The sequence below is a fragment of the Diadema setosum genome, chromosome 5 (genome assembly GCF_964275005.1).
Source record: "Diadema setosum chromosome 5, eeDiaSeto1, whole genome shotgun sequence".
NCBI classification, from domain to species: Eukaryota; Metazoa; Echinodermata; class Echinoidea; order Diadematoida; family Diadematidae; genus Diadema; species Diadema setosum.
This window is the reverse complement of record NC_092689.1, coordinates 24,867,925-24,878,965: the sequence shown is the minus strand read 5'-3', so window position 1 is coordinate 24,878,965 and position 11,041 is coordinate 24,867,925. Positions and strand designations below refer to the sequence as shown.

Here is an 11,041-nt window from a genome sequence, read left to right as displayed (position 1 = left end):
GTCCAGATTAGGTGTGGTTCACATGGATGACATTCTCTCGGTGACTAACCCACAGGCCAACCCAGAAAGCATATTACCCTTCTTTAAGGGTCGTATCCCTCTCAGGCAAACGTTCCCAGTATTCCTTCACATTTAATGTTATGATGTTGATGCGTCATCGACATGACACTCCTACATGTGAGGATGATCCCAGCTTCATGGGTAGACTTGAGAAAGAAAGGTTTTCTGGGCATTATTATTCTCTTTTTTTTTTTTTTTTTGCTTCATGTAATCTTCCAAACATACCATAAAAAAGGGACAAAAATCATTGTACTCTCATTTCAGGATGATTTATTCAATGACATTTTCAGTTACCCTAGTCATTTTTTTTTTTTGCCTGAAATCAACATTTGCTATTGCAATTTAGTACCTTGTATGTCTGAGTCTTGTGCAACAAGAGTCACCCTTTCTTCCACTCCTGGGTTGTGATCCTAGTAGTTCAGAATTTTATCAGTCTTTGGCTTCATGCAGTTTACTTCCGGAAAAAAAGTAAAGATATTCTCTGCAAACAAAGTCTGAGCGATTCGAGTCCAAAGAGAGAATTTCTAAAATGAATTTAAAAAAAAAATGTTTTTAAGAAGATAAACATAGAACAGAGAGCTAAATTGTACTCCATAAAATTGATGTTCGACATAATTAGCCATTAAACTCTTCAAATGTATTAGTGCTATTTGGTTTTCCACTGAGGACCTAGTTACAAGCTATTTCATGGACTTGTAAAACACATCAAGCATTTCGCTACTTCAAGTTTGAAGTGAATGAAGGGGCTTTCACACTGGACCTGTGTAGAGTTCCATACTGTTGTGCACCGACTGTGCTGTGCCTACATAGCAATACGTGGATTAATGCAAAGGGGCAGGCAAAATTGATGCAAAAAACCCAACATGTATATTTTTTTTTTTTCGCATAGAGCACAGGACACAGAAAATATGCAGTTTATACACAAGTTTTCACAACATTACTGTACACTACGCCTACACAGTAGTATGCAATGCTACGCTACTGTGTGCTAATAAATGCCTACGCAACCATTACACTACCCTGTGTCAGTCCAATTTAAAATCCTTTGAGTCTGGATCCAAGGATTTACCCAAACACTTTTTCTAATCTTGTGATAGTTATAAGTTTGTTTCCTTCAACATTTTTGTTTTTTCTAAATAATGAGTACAAAACATATTTCGGCATAGTAGCTATGCCACACTACACAGCTCTATGCAGGCCTGGTGTGAAAGCCCCTGTAGTTGTTATGAGTGGCAAGACTCGAGCATATCTGATAGTCGGGGATAAACTTTAATGGCTTGCATACAATTTAAATATGCTCAAAAACTGCTATTTTCAGTGGATTCACAACTCGGTATCACCCACAGGAAGCAAAATGGAACAAGTTTCTAATTTTATTATATTTCAAGGTGACTTTGTGCCACCATTACTTAGTAGTCTGTGGTTGATGTTACATTTGTTTGCTTGATAATATGCATCATTGTCATGAGTTTTGTAACCACCTCCTCCCCCCCCCCCCCATGAATGTATGTGGAATGATTGTGCATTTCTATTTTTGTGCCCCAGGGGATAATGTTAAAAGGTATACACATATTGGTATGCAGTACTTTTTATGCCTCCGCCACGAAGTGGTGCCGGAGGCATTATGTTTTCGGGTTGTCCGTCTGTCCGTCCGTCCGTATGTCCGTCCGCATTCGTTTACGCGATAACTTGAGTAATATTAACTAGAATTTTACCAAACTCGGTCCAAGTATAAAGTATGATGGGGCAATGACTTGATTAGATTTTGGGTGAAATCAGCCAAAGGCCAAAGGCCAAAGGTCAAGGTCAAATCATGAAATTGTATTTGTTTACACGATAACTCAAGACTGAATCGAGCAAATTTCACCAAACTTTGTCCGAGTATGATGTTTGATGAAAAAATTACTTGACTAGTTTTTTAGAGAAATCGGACAGAGGTCAAAGGTCAAAGATCAAGGTCAAATCCTAAAATTTATCTGTTTACGTGATAACTCAAAACTGGATGAAGCAGCTTTCACCAAACTTGGTCCAAGGATGATGTATGATGGGGCGATTAGTTAAGTAGATTTTAATGACATTGGCAAGAGGTCAAAGGTCAAAAGGTCAAGGTCAAATGCTATAAATGTTGCTATTTCCCCCATATCTATGCAATGCCTGAAGGTATTTTCTTAAAACTTAGTGTAGACATGTACTACTGCGTAAAGATTCTCCAGAGAGAGTTTCATGTCATAAGGTCAAAGGTCAAAAGTTCAAAGGTTAGGTGAAAATGTTACAATTTCACTTTTCTCGCAAATGGTTCGATGTATTTTCATGGAACTTGGTACATACGCATGTACTGACTGGCAGGGATTATCTAGGGAACTTAGGGGTCATGGGTCAATAGTCGGGGTCAAAGGTCAAGGTCAACTCCTCAAAATTTTACTATTTCCCTCATATACTAGTATATATGCAATGCTTGCATTATTAGTTTTAAAACTTATTAAATACATCTATTACCTAATGGAAATTCGCTGAGAAATTTTCAGCCAGAAGGTCAAAGGTCAAAGGTTAAGGGTCAATGGCCAGGTTTAAATGCAAAGAAAAAATCTATTTTGTACTGTAATTACACTCTTTCTTCATACCTTGAGAATTACTCATTGCATTAACTTATTAAAGGGTCGGTCAGAAGTCAAGTAAAAATCCTCAATTCCCCAAATATATGTACCTGCACTCTTAGACATTTATAGCAAACCCAGTTCAAGGATAGTGAACATTCAAGTTATTTCTGACAAACCTGTCATTTCAATATTTTGCCAGTTATGTGAAACCTGTCATCACACATTGTGAAGACATTGTACTGTATACACCTATTGGGAGAATCATGCATTATGGTGGAGGCATCAGTCGCTATAGCGACATTTCTAGTTTTTCCTTTTTCTTGTTTTTTTTTTTTCATTTTCAGCAGTTCTCCAAATTGGAAGATCAGATTTTTGAAAGTGCAATGTTGCTTTTAAATATTTTTTTTTTATAGACATATGAAATTGACACAGAAAGGGAAATTGCTTTTGTAGATGTTTTAAACCTATGTATTATTTGTAATCCTAATTTTTTTTTTATCGCTTCCATTTTATTTTATTTCCACGCTTTACTCATTGTATTTCTTGCTTTATATTCAATTTTCATCCTCTTTTGCATGCCAGAAAAAGAGGATGTCAAGAAATATGTTTAAGAAAGTCTGAGTAATTATTGGAAATATTGTTTATTAATGGCAAAGATTACTTTGCCAAGAGAAAAATACACAAATAAATGCTTAATATGCTGAAGAGGATGGACGTGAGATTTGTTAATATACTCAAATGCCTGGAATGTAGAGTAAATCTTGTGTGAGTTGACACATACACTAAACTAGAGAAAGTCTGTCAACTTTATGCAAATGCTGACCTAGCACATTATACTACTGTAAAACACGATATATTCGCGGCATGAATTTTTCGCGAATTGGAGGCGACGGCCTTTTTTGCGGCATGAAATTTTCGTGAACTGCCACTGGCATTCAATGCATACAGTGTAGAAAAGAACTTTCTTGTGCATTTTAATTTTGCAAATCTTGGCGCTCGCGAAATTCAAATGCACGCGAACATTCCTTGTTTTACAGTATCTTACAAAGATTCAGTGGTATCATAAGTCACGTACAGTTGTAGGATGATGTTACCATTTAACTTCCACAAAAGGCAAATTTTTGTGGAGTAAATCTTGTGTGAGTTGACACATACACTAAACTAGAGTAAGTAGAGTAAATCTTGTGTGAGTTGACACATACACTAAACTAGAGAAAGTCTGTCAACTTTATGCAAATGTTGACCTAGCACATTATACTACTGTAAAACATGATATATTCGCGGCATGAATTTTTCGCGAATTGGAGGCGACGGCCTTTTTTGAGGCATGAAATTTTCGCGAACTGCCACTGGCATTCAGTGCATACAGTGTAGACAAGAACTTTCTCGTGCATTTTAATTTCGCAAATCTTGGCGCTCGCGAAATTCGCGAAATTAAAATGCACGCGAACATCTCTCGTTCACAGTATCTTACAAAGATTCAGTGGTATCATAAGTCACGTACAGTTGTAGGATGATGTTACCATTTAACTTCCACAAAAGGCAAATTCAGCCATAAGGTCATGTAACTGTTAAGATTAGTGTATTCACATGCCAAAATGTATGATCAGTCCCAACTAGCAATCTTTTCTTGCTCACAAGGTGTACATGCCGAGGTCCTATGTGTGATCTTGTGTATGTTGTCCACGATTAAATACACATATTCATCCTTCCTTTGGTTGTTCCTTTCACTCCACACGTACACACAGTCACAGACGGTAGGGGGGTATTCGTCGTACTAAACAGCTACACGCCTACAGGCACTTTACACGCTCCCATATACTGACATCGATGTTTCTTCCATGCTATGTACCGGCATCCTAAACCTCCAATAGTTGTACTGCGCACCAACACACTGATCGTCCACCACACGTACTCACATGCGACACACGCAGTGACAGTAATCACAGGTTTGCATCTCATCTGGCGGTCAAATAAACAGCTCCCTTCCTTTTATTTGATCCGAACCAAGTGGCAAATATCACACGATATGAGTATAAAAACAATGTGAGCAATGAGAGGTTAAAGGAAACTTGTAGGTTTCCACCCCTACCTCTGGTTCTCTACCTTCTGCTCCTTATGACTCTTTTCCTACCTATTCCTAACAACAGGTCTTCACTTCACTTCTGAAGCTCTTTTCTTACCCTGGAACCTCACCTCTCCTCTCTCCCTAACAACCAACATGTGTCTTTTCCTATATTCAACACTAGATGGCGCAAATGAAACAAATGAATGGAACGGCTCCTACATACCGGCCCCTTAATTTTCAAAAGGGGGTAACCTCCTTTTAGCCAAATACAAAGCCAGCTGTTTACAAAACATAGTGTATACCAAATACTATACACAGCTTGCATAAATGTGTAAAACATGTACATGTATGCATCCCTGCATAGCAAACAGAGCGAAATGCATAACATCTTCAAATGTACATTGATCAACTAAACCTGCCAAATTTACATCAGCTTAAACTTGACCTGCCCTTAATCTAATCAAAACATAAATGTGTTTACAGCATGGCATTCAACCATACACCATACACATACAGTTTTGTACCACTACTGAATGATACTGCATATACGTGTGCACCAATGCATATCAAATATCAACATAATATAAAACCTTATTCATACATTTCTCATGAACTCTGTTAAAATATGCTAATTATAGATACCCCTATTTCTTTCAAAGAATTATACATCCTTCCAGTGTTGCATTTTTAAACAATACTGTTTTGAGCAATACTGTGATAGCACCGAATTTCTGCCCACACACAAAAAAACCCCCAACAAAACCAAACAAAATTAAAGTGGGTTAAACATGGGCAATAAAATGTGTTTCCATGACTATTGTCCACCAAAGCATCTGTCAACATAGCCCAACCCGAGCAACATCGGTGTACTGTGTAAATACCCAAACACTGTGGTAAAAGTGCAGACTTGTGGTTCTGACCTTCTCTTTCATTTCTGCACAAAAAAGATAAATCTCTTGAAATCTAACAAACATAATCTGCTTTATCTACAGCCTCATGAATGCCACAGCTATGTCGCAGCTGTTAGCTCCATTCGAGGGATGGAAATCTGCTTCAAAGGGGCTACTCTAGCCTTGCTCATCAGGAAGCTGCATTTTACTTCGCCCTGGTCGTTCACTGTCCTGATGTACGATACAGTGCCATAACCTTTCTCGCTGGCATCGGCAAAGTGGTGGAGGGTGATTGACTTCGCTGCCCTGAAAGGCCCCGGCATTAGACATCTAGGCATCTTGAATTCTGACAGATGTGGGAGTTCCCGTTGCCATGTTTGCCATTTCCTCAGCAACTCTGATGGGATAGGTTCATCCCACCCTAGTCCCAGCCGACACAATGTCTGTAGGAGCTGCTTTGCTTGCAATGTGACTGGAGACGCACATCCAATGGGGTCAAACAGAGCACAAACTGTCGAGAGAATTCCTCTTCTAGTAGGTGGTCGTTCTTTCATCTGGATTTTGAATCCAAAAGCATCATCTTCTGTGTGCCATAACATGCCAAGTGCTCTCTCGGTTGGCATTCCTCCTTCCTCAAAATTGAGATCCTTGACAACCTTCACTCTCTCTTCAGCTGGGATCTGCTCCAGGACTTCTCTCTTGTTGCTGTTCCACTTTATTAAGTGAAATCCCCCCTTTTGACATGTCTTTGTCCGCTCTTCTGCCGTCTCAATTGCCTTTTCTACTGAATCGGTAGAATACAAGCAATCATCAACATAGAAGTTACGGTGAATGATTTCTGCTACATCCCTACATGATGACTTCACATGCTCATCCGCCGTTCTCTGCAATGCATAGTTTGCGCATGATGGAGAAGAAATAGCGCCAAACACATGTACGCACATACGATACTCGATCAACGGCTGTTGAAAGTCCCCATCCTTCCACCACAATAATCTCAGAAAATCTCTATCTACCCAGGGCACTAGGACCTGAGAAAACATTGCCTCTATGTCAGCCATGATGGCGACCTCTCCCAGTCTGAATCTTGTCAGCACTCCAAATAGACTGTTAGTCAAGTCAGGCCCCTTTAAGAGTTTGTGGTTTAGGGACGCTCCATGATATTGTGCTGAGCAGTCGTATACTACCCTCAGTTTGCCTTTCTGTGGGTGCAGGACTCCATGATGTGGCAGGTACCAGACTTTTCCTTTTGTCCCTATCAACTCCTGCTCTCCTATCTTTTCAGCGTATCCGTTCTGAATTGTTGTCTCCATGCACTCCTTGTATTTCTGATGGAAATCAGGCTGTCTTTGGAACTTCCTTTTCAAATGTTTAAGTCTCTGTTCGGCGAGAGGCCTGTTATTTGGCAAGTCTTTTTCCCTTCTGAATGGGAGTCCTAGTGCTGATCACGAAGCCTGATCGTCTTTCCTACATCTCTCAGAAATTTCTCGTCCTCTATGGAAATCTCCTCCTTGTCATTCGACAGCAGCTCTGTAAAATCTGTGTTGTATAGACTGCTCAACTTCTCTTGAATATCATCCAAGCCTTTAACCTGAGCTCTATGCGAGGTGATCCACTGTCACTTCCTATTGTCATGCCTCTGACGTCCATACACCATCCACCCTAATCTTGATTGACACGCGAATGGCCCACCACCTTGGCTGCTGATGACTCGCAAGGGCTCAAATGCCTTTGGTACATTGTTTCCTATCAATATGTCCACTTCGGCGTCTATCTCTGGCATTTCTACTTCCTGTAGATACGACCACTTCTCCAAATCGACCTTTCTCGGGATATCGTCCTTGGATACGGGTATAGATGCCCTTGTATAGACCTCAGGAAGGGAAAAATCATCTTTCCCCTTGATGTTGCATATTTCCAGATCATGTAATACGTGTGTTCTTACCACCTTCTCATCAGTCATGGTTTGCAGATGTATCATCCTTGACTTTCCTTTAACCTGCAACTTCTCCTTCAGTGCTTCAGTGCAAAATGTCCCATTGCTGCCACTGTCAATGAAGGCATATGTGTTTACTTCTCTGCCAGTTGCCCTTGATCGCACCACCACAAGAATAATGGCTGGCTGTGCATCCATCGTTACTCCACGATTCGTCATCGAGCAAGTATGGTTCTCCACAACTTGTGTTCCTTCTCCATTCCTTGTTGACTGCACTGCGGTGTCAAATTCCCTTTCTTTCCTTCGAGTCGTTTCAGATTCAGCATTCTCTACCTGGCTCTGAGCTTCAGACTTCCTCTCATCTGAGTGTGCTGGATTCCTATGTAGCACTGTAGGATGATTATTCTGACACAGCTCACATTTCAACCTTTCTTTACAGTCCTTGGAGAAATGAGATCCTCGGAGACAAGCAAAGCATAAACCCTTCGTGCGACAAAATTGCACCTTCTGATCATGGGGCTTCTTGGTGAAGATTCGGCAGTCTGTCAGGTGATGATTGTCCTTGTTACAATACAAGCACTTCTTCCTTTCATCATTCTTTAGAACAGTGCTGAAACTCTGCCTTGGTTTTGAGGGAATAGCCTTGGATGGGTTAGCACGTCCCTCGCCTGACTTTAGTGTTCCTGTTATATCACCATACAATGGGTTGTTTACAATTCGTGATTGCCTACTCACGAAACGCACCACGTCAGCAAATGTCAGGGGTTCTTCATGCACTTCCTGTATGGTGTCGACAGTGTACCTCCATTTGTCTCGAAGCTTGAATGGCAGCTTGGATATCACCATCTTAATGTGCTGTGTATGATTGATTTCTTGATCAAGCTGCAAGTCTTTGGCCAAATTGCTCAGCTCGGTCACAAATAGTGAGTAGCTCTGTAATCCTTCAGCATCCTCATTCTTCACGTTTGGCCAAGCTTCAGCTTTCTTCATCATTCTGTCGAGGACCTGATGCTTATTACCAAACTTCTTCCCCAACAATTCCTTTGCCTTGATGAAAGCCTGCTGATGGTTGTCGCCATACATACAGCTCCTCACAACTTCATTAGCCTCACCTCTTGTGTACTGTTCCAAGAAGTACAGCCTGTCTGAGTTATCGGTAGTCTTGGATTCAATCACATGTTCAAATGCCCTCATGAAACTGTGGAAATACATGGGATTTCCATCAAAGGGTTGCACATTCCTCTGTGGTAATGATGACTTGATATGACACTCCAACAGATGCTGTGTGACTTGATTTTGCTGCATCTGTATGTCACAAATGTACACACAAGTAGTTATGTACATGTATCAAGGCTGTATGCATGGTTGTTTTAATGTGTATGTACACAGGTGGACCAGAATAATGGAGAACATTCTATATGATATAGATATAGTACATACAGGCTGACCAGATCAGTGGAGAATTTTCTATGTGGTATACAATGTAGCTACAGTACATGTATGCATGTGACAGGAAATACATTATAGCTCACTCAATCCAGAATGAGTTAACCCATTCCAGAAAATTCTAGGAAGTTCTTACATATTTGGCTGAATGAGGCACTGTCCCTGTAGCCCAATGTGATTGGTAGTTAATTTTGGCAATGATGTTATGCACATAGTTAGGCAGTGAGTCATCCAGGATTCCTGGAACTTGGACTTGCTAGTATGTTCAGGTATGTGGCCCCAGGTTGGAGAAAATTACAGAATGTACTAGAAAGGGGTGAATGGATAGTATATAAGCCGGAGAAATTCTGAGGTAGGGAGAGTACCCAACACCTCTGCTCTGAGAGTTACGTCACTTCTGGCTCTGAAGCGACTTGTTATAGTCAGTCCTGTGTTACCTGCTGACCTGCTATACAAACTGTGTTTGTGGAGATAAGGCCTGGGAGACATTTTGCCTGCAGAGAATCAATTTGCCTACGTTGGAGATAGACTCCATGTTTTAGTGTCAACGGACATTGTTACGGCAAAGCTGTGACGGGCTGGATTCTTTGCTGGACATTATAAAGTGAATCATCATTCAACGCATCAACTGGACGTGGTCGTCATAACGTTTGGATTCTACACGTTTCGCTGTGAACATTATACCGTGGACATCTATCGTGGATTTTACCCCGGATTTATACTGTGGATTAATGCAACCTGTGCCTTTGGAGTTACATCGGAGGAATCATTCATCGGTGCGTCAAGGATCATTCATCGATGCATCGAACATCGTATCTGAACATTTTCAAAGGACTACTTGATAACATAATATGTAAGTGATTCTATTACCGATTTGTAATTGTTTCTATTGATCATTATTGTACTGATGTGAAAGCCGATTACGAGTCTGTACCCACAATATCACTGTTAATAAACCGCCTGAACATTAGTTGATTGTTTCTTTTGTGCGATCATTCTCAGAGTGATTTTGGTCGTAACATGTACCTCTGTCAAGTGACTGGCCGCATTTATATCTGCTCTTAAATCTCCTTCCGCAGGACTGCCTGTGATTGGGTTTGGTGTCTGGTTATGAACTTGCACTGGTGTAGCTGGAATGGGATTAAAGGCTCGAGGGAATGGTTCTTCAAACTGCTTCATGGCGTCTGCCTTTGCAGTAGCTGCAGCAAGTTTTATTTCAACTTCCATTTGTTCCTTTCTCCTTAGCAGTTCTTGTTCCTCCCTTTCGAGGGCCTGTCTCCTCTTCAATCCTTCCAACTTCACCATCAGTTCTGCCTTCCTCCCAGCAGCCTCCATGAGCACACTGGTCACGCTGGTCTTTGAATTACGTGATGCTTGTGACACACTATCCATAGCATGTACCTCATCACACTTCGTTGGGGGGCGGCATTGTTCCGTGTGACTCCTCAGTCTCTAAATTTGTCCCAGGGAAATCTGAATCTACTGGCATCCATGGATCCATGCTCCGAAGAACAACACTTGGTTGCAGTGAACCATCTAATAACTTCGAACTTGGAATTGGTTCATCCATTCGTGTATCTCCAACGAACCTTACCAGTGTGTGAAATCGAATAGGTTCTAGATGAGAAAGCCTCTCACGTCCTTCCTACTAATGATCCTGCCTCTGAATGCAGACCTGATGAGTGAGATGCTTATCCTTCATCTGCTACCTCTCCCTTCTGTATTGCAAAGTTCTCAATTTACTTTCACAACGTACTGGTAGAACCTTCTTCCTATCTTGCTTCTTATTATAGATGGTCCTCCTCCTTCCTATTTGTTTGAAGTCTGATCCTGTCTTCTACCTACTTCCTGTGCAAGCCAGTACTCCAGTAGCTGTTCCTCATTGTGAAGCCTTGCCTCTATGACTACGATCCTCTTTCAAGGGTAATTCTGTTCCATATTTATGTGCCTTGGTTTGCATTTCTCTAGTCATCTTTCTCATTTGTTCATTTATGTTCTATTGTTGGTGATGTGCAATCCATTCCACAATATGCTGTAGGTCTAC

The 11,041-nt window shown here is 40.9% G+C and overlaps 2 protein-coding genes across 2 annotated transcripts; both read right to left on the bottom strand.

The window, feature by feature from the left end:
- Positions 1-5,734: 5,734 nt before the first annotated feature.
- LOC140228800 (uncharacterized) lies at positions 5,735-6,928 on the bottom strand. Its single transcript, XM_072309074.1, has one exon. It carries the CDS (start codon positions 6,926-6,928, stop codon positions 5,735-5,737), a length of 1,194 nt encoding a protein of 397 aa, XP_072165175.1.
- A 305-nt stretch (positions 6,929-7,233) lies between these two features.
- On the bottom strand, positions 7,234-10,389 carry LOC140228799 (uncharacterized). Its single transcript, XM_072309073.1, has 2 exons — positions 10,024-10,389; positions 7,234-8,856 (listed from the first exon to the last, which is right to left on the bottom strand). Exons 1-2 carry the CDS (start codon positions 10,387-10,389, stop codon positions 7,234-7,236), a joined length of 1,989 nt encoding a protein of 662 aa, XP_072165174.1.
- Positions 10,390-11,041: the final 652 nt, after the last annotated feature.